Source organism: Pezoporus flaviventris, unplaced genomic scaffold (genome assembly GCF_033815535.1).
Source record: "Pezoporus flaviventris isolate CSIRO_AGI_PZ_B2104156 unplaced genomic scaffold, CSIRO_AGI_Pfla_v1 ptg000007l, whole genome shotgun sequence".
Taxonomy (NCBI): Eukaryota; Metazoa; Chordata; class Aves; order Psittaciformes; family Psittacidae; genus Pezoporus; species Pezoporus flaviventris.
This window is the reverse complement of record NW_026892555.1, coordinates 66,727,309-66,746,486: the sequence shown is the minus strand read 5'-3', so window position 1 is coordinate 66,746,486 and position 19,178 is coordinate 66,727,309. Positions and strand designations below refer to the sequence as shown.

The window sequence follows — 19,178 nt, the reverse complement described above, 5'->3', positions numbered from 1 at the left end:
GGCAGAGAGAGGCTACATACACACACACACACACAAAGATCCTTTAACACCTCTGCTCCACCAGCGTAGGCGCCATGCTCCCATGCAGCAAACCAACAGGCAAACTGCTCCAGTTAAGGGCAGCCTTAACTGGAAATTAGACTCCTCTGTGCTGCTGCAGGAACTACTCCCAAAATGATTAATAGACGTTTGCCTTGCAGCCACCTTGTTGCCCTCATACTGTGCTTTCATAGGCCCCTCCTCTCAAGCTTCCCGGTGCCCATAGCAACACCCCCAAAATCGGTCATAGTGCCAGCTCTTCTCTCCTTTCAAACAGCCTCCGCTGTAAGAAGCAATCCTCTTGAGCAGCAAACCTGTGGGCTTCACACTTACAGCCATTTTAATCTCTGACCCTTTAACAGAAGGCTGTTTCCATCATTAAGAGGTGAATTTGCCCCAGCGCCTGCCCCTTGCTTTCCCCTTCAATCGCCAGCACTGATTGCTGCTGATCAGCTTCACAGGAGAACACCACTGAGACACACCAGCCTCAAAGCATGAGTGGCTTTACCTGCTGGCAGCATTTCTTAGGCACCCTCTCAGTAGCTGTTTCTAATGTTCATGGAGGTGATGTCCCTGTCCCTGCTGCAGGGCTTAGCTCTGCTTGTTGCACCCCAGAGGCTCTGGTCTCTTCATTCTTCTCTAGCAGGAGGGTTGGCTGGACTAAAGCCCAGCAAGCCCCTTTGTAAGAGCTGCTGAATCAACCTGGGCACCATCTGAAGTTGAGAAATCCGAAGTTTCCCATCCTGCTCCACCAGATGGGAAAGTGCTTGTCTAAGCCCATGCTGCAACCTGGGCGGTTTGAACATCCATGTGTATGGGTGCCACCCTGCTGTGGGAGCCACTCATCTTCCTGCTTGTACAAGTTGCAGATATTTCCTTCAGTGTTATTCTAGTTTCAGGTACAAACTGCACAGGGGCTAAAAAAAAAAGGATCCTTAAGGGATTTTGTGACCCACCTCGTTTGCTGCCTCAGGATACACACACACTCCTGCTGTCTCAAGACATCAGTAACATCTAGAAACCACTCCTCAGAAATCATGGTGGGGGGCCATCCAGGAGGGGAAAGGAAAGACGAGACACAGAGGTCATCCCTTCCCTCACACAGGCTCCAGGGAACCTCTCAGCACTTGTACAAAGCAGGAACATGGACCCCTGCCCATGCAGTTAATTCAGATAATGGCCATGCCCAGCTGAAACTGCTGCTCCAGATAGGCTCTATTCACAGCATTTCTCTTTCAAATTGCTGTTTACAGAAGTGTTCCAAAGGGTTTTGCTTCCAGTGCACTTATTACTATTTAGAAAAAAAGACAGATTGCCTCCAAGGCATGCAGAAGCATATATACAGCTTGAAGGAAAGATTTTTATTTAGTTTCTAAGCCCTTTAGGGCTTTCAGGTCTATCTAATTCATTTATGCAAGGGGATAAAAAGGTAACTTATTGCAGGTCAGCACGTTTCCAGACAGATCTAATTAATACTCTTTCTGATTATTCAGGAAATAACTTGATTAGGTATTGATCATAAATCTATGCTATTGCTCGGATTTATTCTAATTTTTGCACATCAGTGTCAGCTACTGTGGGATGCAAATACTATGGCTTCACTTTGGTATTGCTTGTCAGAATATTGTACCTGTGCTACTTCAGTATCCCAGGCTCAATATTGCATTCCGCCCCTGGGGTATAACAAATAAGAATTTCAAGAGGGCAGAAAATGAATTTCTGGCCCAAGGGAAAACATTTGATGAAAAAAGTCACATTGTTAATAGTTTTCATGGAAAATGAGATAAAAGTAGGGATGGAAAAAAAGTCATACTGGAGTAGTTTTAGCTCTAAGTGCCACTGAGGGCCGGATAAGAGCTGTATTTTGGCATTTTTGAGCCCAGCCTCTGCTGTACCCTTAGACTCCAAGTCAGGCTCATACAAGGCATGCCTCATTGGGTGTAGAGTAGGAAGGAGGAAGACTGCTGTTCCTGTGGGTGAAGTCAGGCGAGAGAGGCTGTCTGGTAAAACCTAAAACATAATTCAAGAAGCATTATGACATCTGGATTGACTAAAAAAAAAAAAAGAAATCAGTATTTTTATTGGATGTATTCTTTTTCATAACGAGAACTTCTTTACTCTTGTGGGTAGCACGCACTTTCCATGAGATCTGTGAAAGCCTGATTTGTCCAACAGAAACATCAATGGAAATCAGTTAGGTCAGCTTTCATAATACCACCTTGTACTTTGAAAACAGCAAGCAAAGTGATCTTCCTATTTTAGCAGAAAGAATCAATGGCAGACAGGCCAGATGGATCTCAAGGTTGGACAGCAAGTAAGTTTTAGTGCACAGATCTGCTGCTCTGCTCATTGCCTCATCACCAGAAGCAGGAAAAGATCTATCGGTGCATTAAACAGTCACTGCAATGCACTACAATATTCCCTCCTTGAAAAAGAGAGTTGGTGTCTGCAGAAACTCATCTTTATTGTTCCTGGATTCATTACAAGCAGCCAACTGGTGTTGGGAAAGAAAAAGGAAAGTCACATAAAAAATGTAAGCACACCCAAAGTGCCAAGAGATCTTAGTTCGGAGTTCCTGGTGAGGTAACATACAGCTGAGGTAAACAGCTTCTCCAACCTGCTAATTACTTTTGATTCATCTTCAAGGAAGGGGATAAATGTCGCAATAACATATTTTATTTTGGCTAATCAATACTGTGGATTGCAGAGCAAAAGAAAACAGTCCCATGAATTCACAATAACCTTCTTCAGAAGCCTTTTGATTTTTCATGCTTAGCTGCTGTAAAACAGAAGAATTTAAATAAGGGAAATGCAGGAGAAACACTTGCTTCACTTCCCATCTCTGCTAGGCAGCCTTCAGAACAGGTACAGCTACCAGCTAAACACTCTGTTATGCTCAAGACCAGACACGGCAGCTTTCTTGTGCTTCTTCACCAGCTACATTGCTAGTGCTCACATCAGTCAACTGTTGGGTTTTGATCTCCATCTTCAGCCTACAGCAGCAGATATGTTTCCCCAGGCATGAAAGCCTCCTTGGGAGTCACCCACTGAGCTGATGCTAGAGCAGTGTTAGGGCTCAGAGTGGCTGGAAATCTCAAGCGATGAGGATGTGTCAAGCCACCTACTCTGTGTTTCTTCAAAGGGCTGGATGAAAGAACCAAGTCCAAGTCATCTTTTGTTTTGTTGGGGTTTTTTTTTTGTTAAGTATGGGCAGAACTTGAGGGTATTCAGGCAGATATCCTGTCCCTCCTCTTCCCCCAGACTCTCCACAGATGCTTCTCCCACCTCTTTGTATCAGTCTTGCTGTGCTGCAGATTGCGTGTGCACTGAAATTGGAAAGAAAGCAAGCAACTTTTCTAGAACAAATTTGACCATAAAACCGAATCTCCGTGAAGTGAGAAACTTTTTAGAAACATTATTCTTTTTAAAAAAGTATTTTAGAAATAAAAACTCTGTGGAAAACCTTCCTTTAAGAAATAAATAGAACAGTTGAAAAGGAACTCAAGTCGTTGATTAGAAAGTAGTTAGAATACAAAAACTTGCTAGGTGACACATGTGACTGGACTATTATGAAATAATGTAATATAGGCGTTTAGGAAGGGCCAAGAAGAAAAAAAGTAATTTGTTTGGTGTACCAACAAATAATTTTATTTATTTTTATATCCTGTCTTCATTCTAATGGGGCACAAGGACAAACTTAGAAACTTTCTGCTTCATAATGAAAAAGACAGCAGGTTGGCAGGTTGTATGGGGCTTTGAGCAACCTGGTTTAGTGGAAAGTGTCCCTGACAGTGGCAGTGGGGGTTGTAACTAGATGATTTTAATGTCCCTTCCAACCCAAACCATTCTGTGATTCCTGGGATACAATGGCAATAATTTTCTGGAAAGGAAAGAGGGAGTTTTGGAGTATGGGTAGCCCTCTAAAGAAACAGTATTAAAAGCACGTACACAGGCCATGCCAGTGGGGAGGAAGCATAGCAGCAGCATAGCTCTTGACAGAGCAACTTGGCTGTGTCAAGAGCTATGTAACAGCCTGAAACTTGAGAAGAATAAGAAAAGTAGGAATCAGGGTAAGGTATTCAGGAGAAGCATGACAGAAAAGCATGATTTTATACAGGTAAATGCAAGGCCAAAGACACAGAACAGACCCAGCAACATCAACAGGGAAGTATGTAAATTAATAAATTAGCAAGACAATAATGATCATTTCTCAGTGGGAAGAGAGCAGCTGGCACTGAGGATCAGAGCAATTAATGCTGCTTTGCTTTAGTATTCACTAAAAAGGCTCCAGCTAGGATGAGGATGTGCAGAAGAGAAACACCCAGGGAAGGGGTGGAAGAGCGAAGATGTTGCCAGAAACGGAGCAAGCCAAAGAGTAGTCTGTTAAGGCAGAAAACACCTAATATTATTTAACTAGCTAGATCTGAGTAAATGCACCCTGAGTGCTCATCAGACTGCAGGGGAACACATCAGAACTTCTGGAAGTTTTTGTTGAGTGCTTGGAGAAAGAATGATTCTGGATAATGGGAAAAGAGACAAGCAAGATTTTCATCTTGATAAAAAGACGGAAGTGTCCAAGGATAATGAATCAAATGGCTCCAATTTCAATTCCTACAAAAGCATTGGAACAAATTCTCTAATTATATGTGACCACGCAGTAAAGCAACTAAGATACAAGCAACCACCATCACCAACTCATTAAAAAAGATCACATCAAATCAATCTAGTTTTTAACCCATTGACATACCAGGATGTAAAAATCTAAGAGAGGCTTGTGGTTGAGGGTGTTTTCGTCATCCCCCCTGCTCCCTGATTTGGTTTTGAGGTAGGTTTTGTATTCCACGTTCAGCTAGGTTTGGAAAGGAGAAATAATCTGTCACCATGTCAAATGGACCAACTGTGAGGATCCTCAGGAATACGGGAGTTTGATAACATGCTATGAAATGAGATCTCTTTAATGTTTTATCTTTATTTTACACTTACTGCTTTGTAACTCTGCATATTCAGATCACATGAACTGGCTCCCCACTGTGACACTAGCCCAACAAAGTATTTCACCCTCACAGTTAGAGTAATATTTACACGGCACCCTGGGGTTCACAAACACCAGATGAATGTAAATACATTTCTGCATGCACATGAAAGCACACTGCAGCGGCATCCAGAGCTGGTTTAAAAATAATTATCTGCATTAGTCATGGGGTTGAGCAAGGAATGCTTTTATAAAGGCAGAGTTGTCAGCCTCCATCCACACACAGCGGAGTGTGGGGAGGTGCAGGCAGAGATCTAATCTATTAAACCAGTTCATAAATACCATACACCACTCAGCATGAAAAATGAAGCTGTGAAGTATACAACATATGTAAATTATATTCTAATTTTATTAGACATAAGCTCACAGTACAATGTTACTGAGAAGGAAGGAAAGCTTCGGTTGCAAATCCTAAGAGCTCAGTGTTTGCTGCACAGCTGAACAAGGGAATTCAGCGCCTACCGTTGGTACCACGGGCCTTCAAGGGACATCTGCAATTTGTTTCATAAGGAAAAAAGCAACCCTGTTCGTGAGCTGTTGGACATGAATAGTCTACCTCCTCCTACAAGTTTTGCCAGATCTTCCCTCATGTACATTAAAATCTCTTCAGCTAAAAAAACATATCCACTACAAATGAAACACTGCAGCAAAAAGTACTTTTATGGAGATAATCATTATGACTACAGAAAAATCTTCTTAAAAAACCTACCCAACCAACCAGCCTTTGAGACCCTTCCTAAAGGAGAACCACTAGCACAGATGAGTTGACTGGGATGTCACGGGACACATCCAAAACACCCCAAAACCCAACACAGAGCCACAAATCCAAGGGGCAGAAGTGGCCCGGTACAGGTGACCAACACCCTTGGGCCAGCCCTTGCCCTGAATGGATCCTTTGCACCTTTTTGAAATTGTTCCTCCATGGAGAAGGGGGTCTTCAAGGAGTGGGGCACTGCACAGCAGCCCCTGGGGCAGGGACCAGTGGCTGCTGTGCCAGGGGCTTGTAAAGAACCTCTGAGTGCTGCAGATACCTGAGGTGGGACATATGGGCCTGAGGAAGTTCAGGTGAGACGCAGAAGGCTGAGAGATTTTGGGGACCCACGGGAGGGAAACCTGGTGGGGGCTGTAGGATTTTCCTTGCGAGGGAAAGGGGAAAAGGGGCCAGCTCACAGCCCGTGGTACCAGGCTGGGCAGGCAAAGTGTGAGCGGCAGGCGACCTGAGTAAGGTCGCCACTTATTGCTTGCAATAAGTGATGGGGATGTAACAGAGGTAGATGGAGACACCTGGAAATTGTGGACTGTAGTCCAGAAATCCAGCTACTTGAAAGTTATTGAGACAGGAAATCATTAGATTCCTCTCTTAACCATCCCTATCATGCTGCTTTGGATCAATGCACTAAGTTCCCCTCATATAAACGAGCCAAACAATTGACAACCACCAGCCTCTGGTTAAAAACAAGCTGGCCTCAGCTTTCTAATTGTTCCACCCCCAGTAAATAAAACTATCAAACCTTTTCAACAAAACCTCCAAATTATCCCCTTTCCTTTAGCAACCACCTACAGCACATGCACATAACTGGTGGCTGCACTGCAGACGCCATCTGTTCCACCACAACAGCAACTCACCCACTTCAACCCACTCGCATGACCAGAATTGAACACTGCATGCTGTGTGCGCAGGGGAGGCACATGTGTCGAGAGTGATGGAGGAGAGCAAACTAGGATAAGGAAGGGACAATCACTGCTGGAGGGGGAGCAGGGTGCAGCTGAGAGGAAACCTTCTCTTCAGGAGGACACCAAGTTGGCCACACTCAAGAAGGTAGCGATGGGGGAATTCATCCTGGGAGAACCAAATGTTTCACTGTAAACTGCTTAGGCCTGATGCAGCCACACAGATCTATTGCTTCCTTATCAGCTACAACCAGTAATGCGATAGTTATTAGTGTGAAAGTGCAGAAGTCTACAGAATATATTTACCCAAGTAGAGCATCCCATGAAACACAGGTAAATAATTCTGGGAGCTGGCATCAGGCCTGGTATGGGCAGAGGATCACAACTTAGCCCACAGGGTCAGTTCCCTGATCTGACAGTTTTGCTCTGTGGCTGTGAGCACCACAGAGTCTCTGCACCTAGCCTTACCCATTCACAGAACAGATATAAATAACCGCACCTCACTGTACTGTAAACCAAACTCTGCTTGGCAACGAGATACAAGATACAGTACCTTGTCCATGAGGGGGCTACACAAAAATGTAATCTCTTCTGCAAAATTTCAGTTATTGCTACTTCCCCCCACTGCTCCCAACAAGGCATGCGACAGAGCCAGCAAGACTCTGGCATCAGAAATGCAAGGTAAATCTTTTTTTAAACTTGAACTTTTTAAACAATTTCATCAAGGTCCGATTACCATGCAGAAATAGGATCACACCGAGAACAAGCTTTTTACCCAGAGTTTCAGCTCTCTTTCCAGAAAGGACTCTGCACTATGTGGGCTCCCTCTCAAGGCACGTTGCCAGTGCTGTGTTTCCAGTTTCAATAACTTTCTTCTTTCTTTCTTCCTATACTTGGAAAACCCAGACTCCATGCATTACCATTCCCTTTGCACTTGGATGCTTCAGAAACATTCTCAGTTCACATGGCTCAACTAAAATGCCTGCTGAAATTATTTGAGGCATCATTTCTGTTATTGAGCCTGTTTGGTGTCTCCTCCAAAATAGCTTGAAAGTTCTTTGGAAATGGGATTATATTTGATAGCGTTTTCACAGCATCAAGCACCCTAATCATTCAAGCTTATCATCTGATAAAATAACTGGTTTGATTTGGGAAACAAGACATGATATGTTAGTTAATCTGCTTAAATCCACGCTGAATGCAATCATAGTTCCATAAAGTATATGATTTTTCTTATTCTCCACCATCTAAACTCCCTCAAATAAAAGGAGATCACTTTTCTAAGTCATTACCCTTAAAAAAAGTCCTCAATCTACATAAGCTTGTAATGACAAAAAAAAATAAACAGTTTACACAGCTGGCAATAAAGCAAACAATATTCAGCATTAATTGAACAAGTAAATCGATGCATGTATTACAGGAATCTACAAAAGCAAACAGTATGCATATAAATAATAAAAGCAGGGAATATTCAGATTTTTTTCAAGAGTTTGAATCAAGTTTTTATGTTAGGACAGATTACTGTGGCACAGTAGAAGAAAGTGCTCCTTACTTATACGTTATTTATATTACCTGTATTGCCACCTTCATTTTAGACTACCCCCTTTTTAATTCTGTGTATAGTTGAGATGTCAAACTGAATTTACATCTTCTCTGCCCTTTTTGGAGCTACTTTTATTATTCACTTATGTTCTATTTTATATATATGCACACATACAAATATGTATCTATATATACACCCCCTTCCTAGCCACTTGATAAAGGAAGAGACAGCATTTGAAAGTAATGCCATTTAAGCAAATCTTTAAGGCTCCTCTTGTAAAATTGGTTGCAAGACTGGGTTTCTTAGCTACACAGCTCTTGATCTTTAAACCAGGCCACTTCTGAGTAGTCACTGCTGTATCTGTCAAGTTGAATAACAGGTCAAACGGGAAAATAACAGTATGACCTCCACCAGGGACAGAACAATGGGAAGAACCCTTGCCACTCCAAAAGGAGTTCAGACTGGCTGTAGCACCCCCCTGCCACAGGGACTGTAGCTGAACTGCCTTTTTTTCCTTAGCAAAAAATGTAAGGGCAATGGAGAGAAGGAAAGAATAGGAAGAAGCTCCTTGAAAATAGTAATTCTCCAGCTCACCACATTAGGTCTTCTGCATCTAGGATCCATTCAGTCCTACCTTTCCTTGAGCAGGAAGTTCTGCGTCTCCTCAGTTCCTGCTTTACTCTTCAAAAGCAGGAAAATAATTCACTGAATAAGAGCTCCTACAGAGGTGGTATATTCCCAGCTGCATGCTGGAGACTCAAGACCTGTGCTCTGACATCTCATTTCATGCAGCAGGCAGAGCTACTGAACTAGCAGAGGTGCTGTATCCCAGCAAATTTACTGTGAGCAATTCTCACAGAGGAGAAGAGCTCTTTATTCAAAATGCAAGTGTCCTCAGCAGTGAGATTTCTGAGGATCACTTAAGCAAAGGGAGTAGATTTTCTCGTAATAGCATTTCTTAAACTAAAAGAACAGAACAGGAGAAATTTCATATTCATTTTTTAGCACATGGAAATCAGCTTAGTTACATTATGCTAGGACTGACCGAAAAAAGAATTTAAACCCAAATGAAGATGAAATCAGATACTTCAAAATATTTTAATATTGTAAAAATTATACTTCAAGTACTGTAAGGAAGATAAGCTAAATTGAGTCACTGCTAGAGAATTTTATATCACGGAGATATAGCACGAAAAAGTTACACATGGAAATAATACATATATTGGGAAATGCCAGCTTGATATATGTCTTCCCAATTATTATGAATTCAAGCATGACTTTCAAAATTCAGGTTTTCTCACCAGTGGCTGCCTGTTAGGAGTCTTTGCCTGACATGAATTATGCAAAGACACTTCTTTCATACTCCTGGCTCCCTGGCAGAGCATCCTGTTTCTCTGTGGGGTTGTCAGTACTGTAAGGGTTCTAAAGGATTGCCTTGTGTGTAGGAATGGAATTGCATTAAGTCTGAAGTCACCCATAACACCAGGCATGTTAAGGCTGTTTTCTCCACACCAGCAATCAGCTATGCAAGTCTTGGTGATACAGCCATGTGCTTGGAGTTGACTTCTGCCTTATCTCCGCCAAAAGGGTCTTCTGCACCCTATCCTGCTAACAAGTTGCAAAGACACTGGTACCATATGGTCATATGGATTTCCAGTAAAACACACATATATTGGCAGCTTTCTATGCACCTACAAGAGATTTCAACCTGCCTGCATACTCCATCTCTGAGCCGCCCAGATGGTTGGTTTTGGCCTTGTACTTTCTTTCACCAAGATTTTAGTAAATTTTTAACTACATCTTGAAGGATTATTGGCCTCCAGCTTAAAAAGACTAATCAGTAGGCAGAGCCATGTCTTGTAAACAGCAAAAAGTGCTTACTACAAACCATCCTAGTGCTTAACTGTATCCCAAACATATTTTAAGGTCAACGCTCTATCCATCTGCCAGTGTTGAGTTTAATCTTCAGAGTGTTTTCTATTTTGAAGCTTATAAACTTGCATTTTACATACACATGTAAACAGAAATAATTCAAACCCAGCATCACTGGGCTCTGGTGTGTTGTGAAAATGAGACAACCACCCTGGAGCAGCGGAGGGTGTAGAAGATACCACTACTCAGAGCATCCTGGGAGCACCCTGAGGACACAGGAAATACCAAAAGGAAAGGTAGCCTGCACATTTTATACACAGTAGCAAAACACCCCAAACACCCCTATCTGCATTCAAATGGTTATGTGGCCTCATATGACGTAAGTGCAAAGACTTATTGGTCTAATTAATCAAAACAATCCTTTTTTTACAAAAACTGCTGCAAGTGAAATATGCAGACGAATTTATGGATTACTTGGGTGCTTTACTTCTCCAGCGAGCTATTTATGAAAGAACTACACATTGTATCTATATGGAGCAGACACTTTCCATGCGTTTGCTTGCTTAGATAAAATTCAAGCTGCAGCCGTGTGTGATTTTTTTTTTTTTAAAGGATTAAAAAGGTCAGTAACTTTTTTATGCAACTCATTTTCTTCTTGAATAAAACCAAAGTAAACCCACATAGCTAAATATGCTTTATTTAACCATTAGCCGTATAACCAATATGCAGAAAATGGTGGCTATATTTTTGTTCCAAACAGATCCAAACCCAAAGAAAACTATACTGAAAACATTTAACCAATACTTTATTCCTATAAAAATAAAAAAGAAAAATGATACATTCATTTCAGGAAGTGTCTACATTTTTTAACAATAAATTAAGCTTTGTAATATCAACATCAATTTACATTTCAAATGATTTAAAAGTACAGCTTAGGATACAAAATAAACTCTTTCCTTACCTTCCAAATACATCAAATACATTCTTTTATTCCTTTAATGCACTGGCACCTAAGATATCAAAAGAAGAAACTATAGAGGGCTACAGAAAAAAACATTAAAATGAACAAGAATGGCCAGAGTCACTGAATGGATATTATCTTCCAAGCTTTTTCTGTATCTGATAAAGCTTTTTGCAATGCTTGAGAAAAGAAAACAACACCAAATCCTAACTTTGCCTTTCCCACTTCCATATCAGTCATAATAAAGGTCAGTTTTAACCAATACAACATTTGTTATGATAAGTGCCTGGCAGATTTTCAAAGCCATAACAGGACTGTCCCCATTATTTATCTTGTACCTCACAAAAGGTTACCCAGTAGGTGTGAAAACCTAAATAAATCATGTTTACTACTCACTGCACAGGTCACTGGAATAGAAGCAATGATTTTTGTCATTTATTTTGCAAAATCTGTACTTAAACTATATTTATGTTTGAGAGCATGTACTAATTCCCCACCTAATTGCTACAGACAGTAATTTGACTTGTACTAAAAGCTAGCTAAACAACAGTTCTACCAACTTTTCATTTGTGTATGCAAAGCTCTGAATTAGAAGGGCACTACTCACGAACTACTCAACTGCCACCATGTTAACCTGCTGCTTAACTGAAGCAAATGAAGCCCACAGAAATTAACACTGCTGCTCTGAGCTTTTTTTCTGAAAAGAATGTATGGCTTCAATGTACTTGCAAACTCATATAGATACACCTGACTGTACTTTAAACGGGACTGCTCAGGTTAGATAATACAAATACAACCCCACTGAGGTCAATATAGACAGCTGATTTATGAGCAGGCTTTGAGTCAAGAAGGAAGCAAGCCCCTCCTACTTCTTCCAGTCTGCAGCAGGGACTTCTGAATCAGGATTGCAAACAACTCTTCACAAGGAAGAAATTAATCAGGTAGTTAGGTCGATGTTGATGTTTCTGTGTTTTAGTGGCAATACTGCTTATTAGTTGAGAGCTAGTTTGGAGTATGACTACATAAGATGAACCCACAGCAAAGAAGATACTTCCTAGCAGCTTTCCTTTTACAGAGAAACTCTTTTATTTCCTGTAAGAGGTGTGTGTTTTGTATAGATTTTGGTAAATAGCTCTTCCTTACTTGAAGGTTCAGATTTTAATGTTGGGTTTTTTTTAAAGCATCAATTCCACCTTAGTATGAGGAGGCTTTCTAATGCTTGGGAGAACACGCTCCAAAGATGTCCTGTTTACAAAACAGTTACTGCTAAAGGCTGATAGAAATATGATGCTACACTGGTTACAGTTGGTAACCGATGCTAGGTAATGGATTTAATAGGTCTAGCAAAGCATCTGTTTCCTCTTTGCATGCCTGGCAACCTCAGTAGTTATGCAGACACATTCAGGTTCCATCTATGTCTCAGTAAAAGACACCAAATGAAAACGGCCAAAATAATTTTAGAAAGAAAAGATTTCAGATTAATTCAATGTTACTTAAAAGCACAAGGCAGTAAACGAGGAAGAAGTTAAACAAAATTATTTCCTAGTCAGCTTGACAAAAATTAAATCACATCAACAACAGGGCTCCTTAGTAGAATTGCGCCAAGAGAAATTATGCATTTGAAACATAGAAAAGTGAGGAAAGTGTTTTCTGCAAAGGGAAGAAAATTGTACATTTCCCACCCTTACTTTATCTGTTAAAAACATTTTCATCCTCACAACTTTTAATTTTTCATTTTTTAAGAAAACACAGGTCTATCTGCCCTGAACAAAACATTCTCTACATGCTTTTTAGAAATATCTTTATGATTTTTACCACTGTTAGCAGCACTGTTTAAGTCCCTCAGAAAGGAGCTCAGTTCAGGCTAAAGGCCATGTTGCACCACCAGCAGGTGTAAGTACCATCCTATCTTAAGCAACAGCAGTGTCACTTAGCCTGTCTATGACAAAGCCAGCTTTACAGTTTTGGGAGACCACAAGAAGTGTTTTTGTAAGTTAAAACAGTGACAACTCATGGAACGAAATCATGAAAGCCAAGAAAAGAGAAGTTGAACAACTAACAGTAAACTGAAGTGTTTCATTAATGTCTATTAAAATCAAGGCTTTAATATTTTATATAAGAATTTCTTTAAAGATTCAAACCCCACAGCTAAGCTCAAAACAACACACAATCAAAGACTCTTATCCAAGTAGTCTGTAACAAAATTAGGAGAGTCAATAAAGGCACATTCAACTCCCCACCCCCAATGCCACCTCCTGAGATGAATTTGTCTTAAAAAGACACTAGTTACTGGTCTCTTACTTGTTTTTTCCATTATATTCTTGGTCCTCAACAACTGCTCTTTCTATCAGTGGTCAAATCAGACCACTATTGTCACAGAGTTAGTCTAAGCTGAAAAATGCTTGAATTGATCAATACGATGTGCTCCTCTTTCCTTTTCAAATTTGGAAAAGCTTACTGTTTTTTTTAAAGACAGCAATTTTCAGTGATTGTGGATACTCTTGTTTGAAGTTTGTACAGCTACTGGATAACTGGAAATTTAAATATGTTAAAGTACACCACAACTAAATCATACTGCATTTGATTGCTATATTTAAACTGTTAATATAGTGCTATTGTTAATCTGAGATGTCTTAACACTATCAGTGTCAGAACTTAAATGCAAGAGAATCCATTTAATCAAAACATTATGTTTTATATAATGAATTAATTATTCACTTGGCTTTCAACTGCCTCTGAACACAGTATTTTACGATACAACCTTACCTTCTATACACTTTCAATTAATAAATGCTTTTAATCAAGTAGACTAATTGCAGGTTACTAATCAAAACACAAACATTTCCTAGTGCATGTTCTCTTTGGAAAGGCTTTTTGTGAGGGAGTAAAATAAATTTGCACTTAAATGCTTCATTTCAGGATATAACAATAAAGCCATTATCAGTGAAATAACTATGTTTAAATTTTAGTTGACTGAATATGAACCATGTGTGTCTATTTTCAACATCTTCAATCAGTGGACCACTTACGCATTTAGTCTGACACATAAGAACATTATCTACAGCAAAGAACGTTTGTTGTAAAACAGTATCAGATTATTCTTGTAATAAAGCAAATACATAGTTCATTAGGTATTTCAGAACCACAGTTCTTTTGAAATATATATATATACTTAACCAAGTATGGCATAGTAGAAAAAAGGAGGAAAAATAGAGAACCAACTGTTAAAAAAATAAGTGTATATGAAGAGCTATTGCTGAATTCTTAGGTACATTTTGATTGCATATAATTTAGTGCCAACACCTAAAAGACAGGATTCATGAAAGCAAAACCCTGGATTACTTTTTTTTTTTTCATTTTCTTTTCATTTTCAAAACACCACCACTGTTCAAGGTTTTGTTGTATTTTAATGATTTATATTTCATACATCCTGTTACACAAAGGCATTCACGGTTTATGGCACCATTTTTCTTATTTGCAATACATGGCAAGATGTGTCCCTCCCACTTCCACCTCAGAAGTGTTCCCCTGTGATATTTCTGAAGATGCTCTGAATAGGCATTTTAGCTACTTCTGTATCAAATATAAAGTCATTTAGTTAAAATTTATTGACGTTTTGAAGAATAAATGTTATTGTATTTCACAGTGATGAAAACCGCGAAGGCTTATTACTCCCTCTTCATCCACCGCAATGCTAGAATTTCTGAATACTTTTGTTATGACCACACTAGCAAAACTGAGGTTAAACCGTTTATGAAGGTTATGCAGAAACTTGACTTCACAGCATTTCCTGCTATTTGTCAATTGCCTGACAGTTAGAAATTTTGTGTTAGGAGCTTTAACTCTACCAACCCCCTCCCTTCCCCCTGATCAATCAATTCAGCGTGGTTTTAATTCCCCAATTCCTGTGGAAACAAAAGCCAGCATTAAGAAGATCTTTTCATAAGTATGCTCTCATTGCAAGATCAGATCTAAGGCATACATTATTCAGTGCAAAGTCATCACACACTACAGATCGAGGACAAACACCCCTTCATTCTCCCCTAAGGACCCTACAGGTACTTGTGCAAAACCGAGCAAGACTGAAATAAAGATGGACACAATGTACAAGTTACTTGCCTAGTTAATATCTGCTCTATGATTTTCCCAAAACAATTAAATATTACAGAGATTATTATTTTTACTATTTTTATAATTTTCAGTAGTCTCTCAGTGGCCAGCAATTTCAAACAACTTATTAAGATCCAAAGGAAGACTTCAAGAATGGTATTACCCAAACCAACTAAGTTTACCAGAACAAGAGCAGCATTTGATGTCACAATATAACCATTATCATTGAAACAGACAGTGTAAGTCAAACCGATATCATGTATCTTGAGATGGGAGTTATGTAAGGAATAAATTTACAGTGTTTTGGTAAATACAAATTCAATATGAAGAAACATAAATAGCAATAGGAATATAGCAATAACCTTGAATGCAAATAAACCATAAGTTTAATCAAGTACTTCTATGAAAGAAAGAGATGTCACAAAGAGACGTTCTAAATATTTTCTTACTATTTATTTTCTTGCTTTTTTCCTCCTTGCCTTTTTCACTTCTTGACAAACTATTAACTGCAAGTCATGCCAGCTGCAAGGGATGACTTTGGGACCTGGGCACAATAAAACTTAAAAAAAAGAGAAAAAAGAAAACAGAAAAAAGAAAAAAGGAAAAAAGAAAGGAAAAAGGAAAAAAATGAGAAAAAGAAAAGAGATGTTTTAACAGCAAGGCACACACATAACAAAAGGGAGACTTTTGTTAACCACCCAACAGAAACAGAGTCTTTAGTGTCCACTACTTCTTGGGTGGGAATGAGCCACTAAGTTTTTTCAGTGCTCAATATCCTCTCTAACAGCAGCAGGTGGTCTAAACTTGTACAACACTTTTCCACATGCATCTTTCAAAAAAAAGCTTCCCAAGCTACATGTGCAGGTCCAGTATAATTTTATGTTTGGAGTCACAGACAAATTGACCTGATGCACTTTAGCAAGTTAAAACAGAGTTACAGTCTCTTGCCTTCCAATCTGTGCCCAAGCAAGAAAGAGAATAACGATCCAAAGTATTACAAAAACTTCAGTGAAAGTGAAATTTGGAATGCACTATATAAGAATGAACACAAACGTATCCACCCTATAATCTAACAAAACCAAGAAGCTTTCCGTTTTGCCAGCTACCCAGCGTATTCCAATTAAAATTGTTCTGATCAATAAATAGTAGTCAGGTATCTTTACCTGTAACTAATAATGCAATCTTGAAGAAAAGACCAAGCCTACAGAAAGGCAAGAGTCAACAATTTAGCACATCCTACGTTCACTTTTCAGCTATCTCCTGGGGAAGAAACATAAACTTCCGGTAACATGAAAGACGCATACTGTACAGCTGTGGCAGTTTCTATAATGAAACTCCAGATATAAATGATAATATCCATAACACAAACCATAATTCTAAAATATATCTGATTATGTGTGTATATATATATCTAAAAAGAAAATGATCTAATTTTCTCTTTTATACACATATAAACATATGGCTAATATGCCCCATAAAAATTTTTCCTTATTTAGGACTAATCTTTTAAATAACAGTTTTAAACAGTCCCTTAGAATATTATTTAAACACTATTCAAAAATGAAGTACTATGAGAGGGTAATCAAAAAGCACACACAAAATAAATTAACATCATACAAATGTGGTTGTATTGTTCAGAAAGTCCAATTCTCCCATTTGAAATGAAATGGAGACCAGTGTACCTTAGGGTGAATTATTTATCAATGCACAAATTCATTCTCTTTCCTTGTAAATCTTCATGTGAATTTAGCTGCATTTCCATAAAGCAAGAAACACAGTAAACCGGCAGAACTCTTGCAAGAGTGAGTTGTGTTTCACTGGGTAAGAGCAGTTTTTTGCTGAAGGGCAGCAAGTCAACATTTTACCACCATCAGAACACTAGCAACACCTGTGCCCTTGGAAGCTTCACACCTTGAAATAGCAGCAACGTATTTGACCGGTTCAGTAGTAATTTTTCTTCCAGTATTGGATTAGATTACTTTGCATATACAGTAAGTCAAAAGTCTAGTATCTTGTGTGCAACATTAATCCACATTTACATATGAGAACTTATAAATACACATGGAAACAAAGGTGACAGAGAATTAAACCGCTTTTAAGTTAAAATGCTTTCAGTCCACATATTAAAAACAGCAGTGAAAAACAAGTATAAAGGAGATGGACAGCAGAAACAGAAGATAAGTAATAAAATAACTAAAACTGTACGAAGCAGTTCACTGTTAAAAGGGCAAGTTGCAATTACAATTGATCAACAGAAGATGTAGACAGTACCATCTGCATAAATGCTTAAATGCAGCATTATTTTCACATCACATACAGTAGATGTGATTTCTAAGAAGCATATTATAACAGCTGGCATATTTACTAACAGATTTATGGTAACTGAATACTTAATTTGTCCAGCTCTTAATGTACAGTACTTACACGTTAGCCTTTAAAGCTCTCCATCAACCTTTTAGCAGTCAAGGTTACATCTCCATGAGTATCTAGTGCCCCAGTAAGACAGTTTAAACATTCACCTCCAATGAACTTTCATACCAAGATATTAAATACATTAGCTGAATCATTTCAATACTGTGAGTTTTCTTTTTTGCTATTTCAAAGGAAACACAAGGACCTTTTTAACTTTCAAAGTGAACGGTGTTTTAAGGCAGTAAAAGATACGTATTAAGGTTCCCATGATTGTTTATGGTTGTCTATGTGAACAAAGCATATTACACACAATTGCTGTCATATGTTTATCTACATGACTTCATTATGCTGTACATGATTTAGCAATCTTCTGTACATGATTTAGCAATCTTCTTGAGAAATTTAAAGTGCCACAGTTCAAATGTGCTCATCTGTCTTTTCATGGGCTTCCCAAGTCCATTCTAGTTGCTTTCAGAAACAAGCCCTTGCTTTACTCAAAGAACAGTGTTTTTAGGAAAAAAAAAAAATTCATCCTTCAGTGCTGTGCTAACTGGAATCCAGTGGTCGAACCAATCCTTCTTTGTAAACACGAAGAATAGCTTCACAAACAAATTTGTATTGACTCTGTGTAAGAAAGAAAAATAACAAACATTTATGGATGATTCAACTCCTGCTTATACAGTAGTACTGGGTAGAGCTAACAGTCCCACTGCTTCCTTTTCTCTTCGACAAGGACAGGAGAGGAGACGCAAAGATGGAAGGAGAAAATCCAACTCTCCCAGCTGTGTTCTCCACAAACAAAAGTAACATTCGTTGAAGGACAAGCACTAAAAGTCTCATGCCAAGGGAAAACATAACCCTCAAATTTAAAAGAACACATGCTTAAATTTCAGGAAATAGGATTTAGTTGTAAAAGCTATACAAATTTATGAGATTCTTTCTACATCTCTTTATTGTTCTTTATACATCTCATCCATTTATTTGGTAGCTATCTGATTATTACAAGTATATTCTAACCTTGACAATCCTGCAGTTACATATTACTGGGCACATTTAAGTTACATGACTAAAAATGTATTTAAAGTTACCATATAGGATATACAGGTCCAACTGCCTTGCTACAAATTTTGTTTTTTTTTTTAAACCACCTACATTATTGCAGAAGATGGAGTCACTTTATTTTAATTTAATCACTGTTTGTAACAGAATGGGATCAAAGACTTTGGAATGCATAATTTTGAAGAATAGCAACCACATTAATTCTTCCAGCACAGAAAATTCTGAGCTCATTTCATTCTTATAAAGTCTTCATAAACTAGATTAGTATTTTTTTTCTGAATTATACTATTGCAAAGACTATTTCTGTTGATGGACCTGTTTGCTAAAGCCAATTAGCCTGTAAGCCTCCTTCTGAAAAGTGATACAAGAAGGCATTAGCAATAGGACTAAAAATCCACCTAGCCTGAATAAATGTTTATGACTGTAGTGATAGGACAAGGGGTAATGGGTTAAAACTTAAACATGGGAAGTTTATATTG

General features: G+C 38.8%; 1 protein-coding gene across 6 annotated transcripts in view; it reads right to left on the bottom strand.

The window, feature by feature from the left end:
* Positions 1-18,009: 18,009 nt before the first annotated feature.
* Positions 18,010-19,178, bottom strand: part of PTPN3 (protein tyrosine phosphatase non-receptor type 3) — a 152,820-nt gene continuing 151,651 nt past the window's right edge. For all 6 annotated transcript variants that reach the window (XM_061449070.1, XM_061449071.1, XM_061449072.1 and 3 more), the window contains one exon: positions 18,010-18,264. In XM_061449070.1, the coding sequence (XP_061305054.1) occupies positions 18,187-18,264 (78 nt within the window). In that variant the 3' untranslated portion in view covers positions 18,010-18,186. The remainder of the gene's footprint in view (positions 18,265-19,178) is intronic.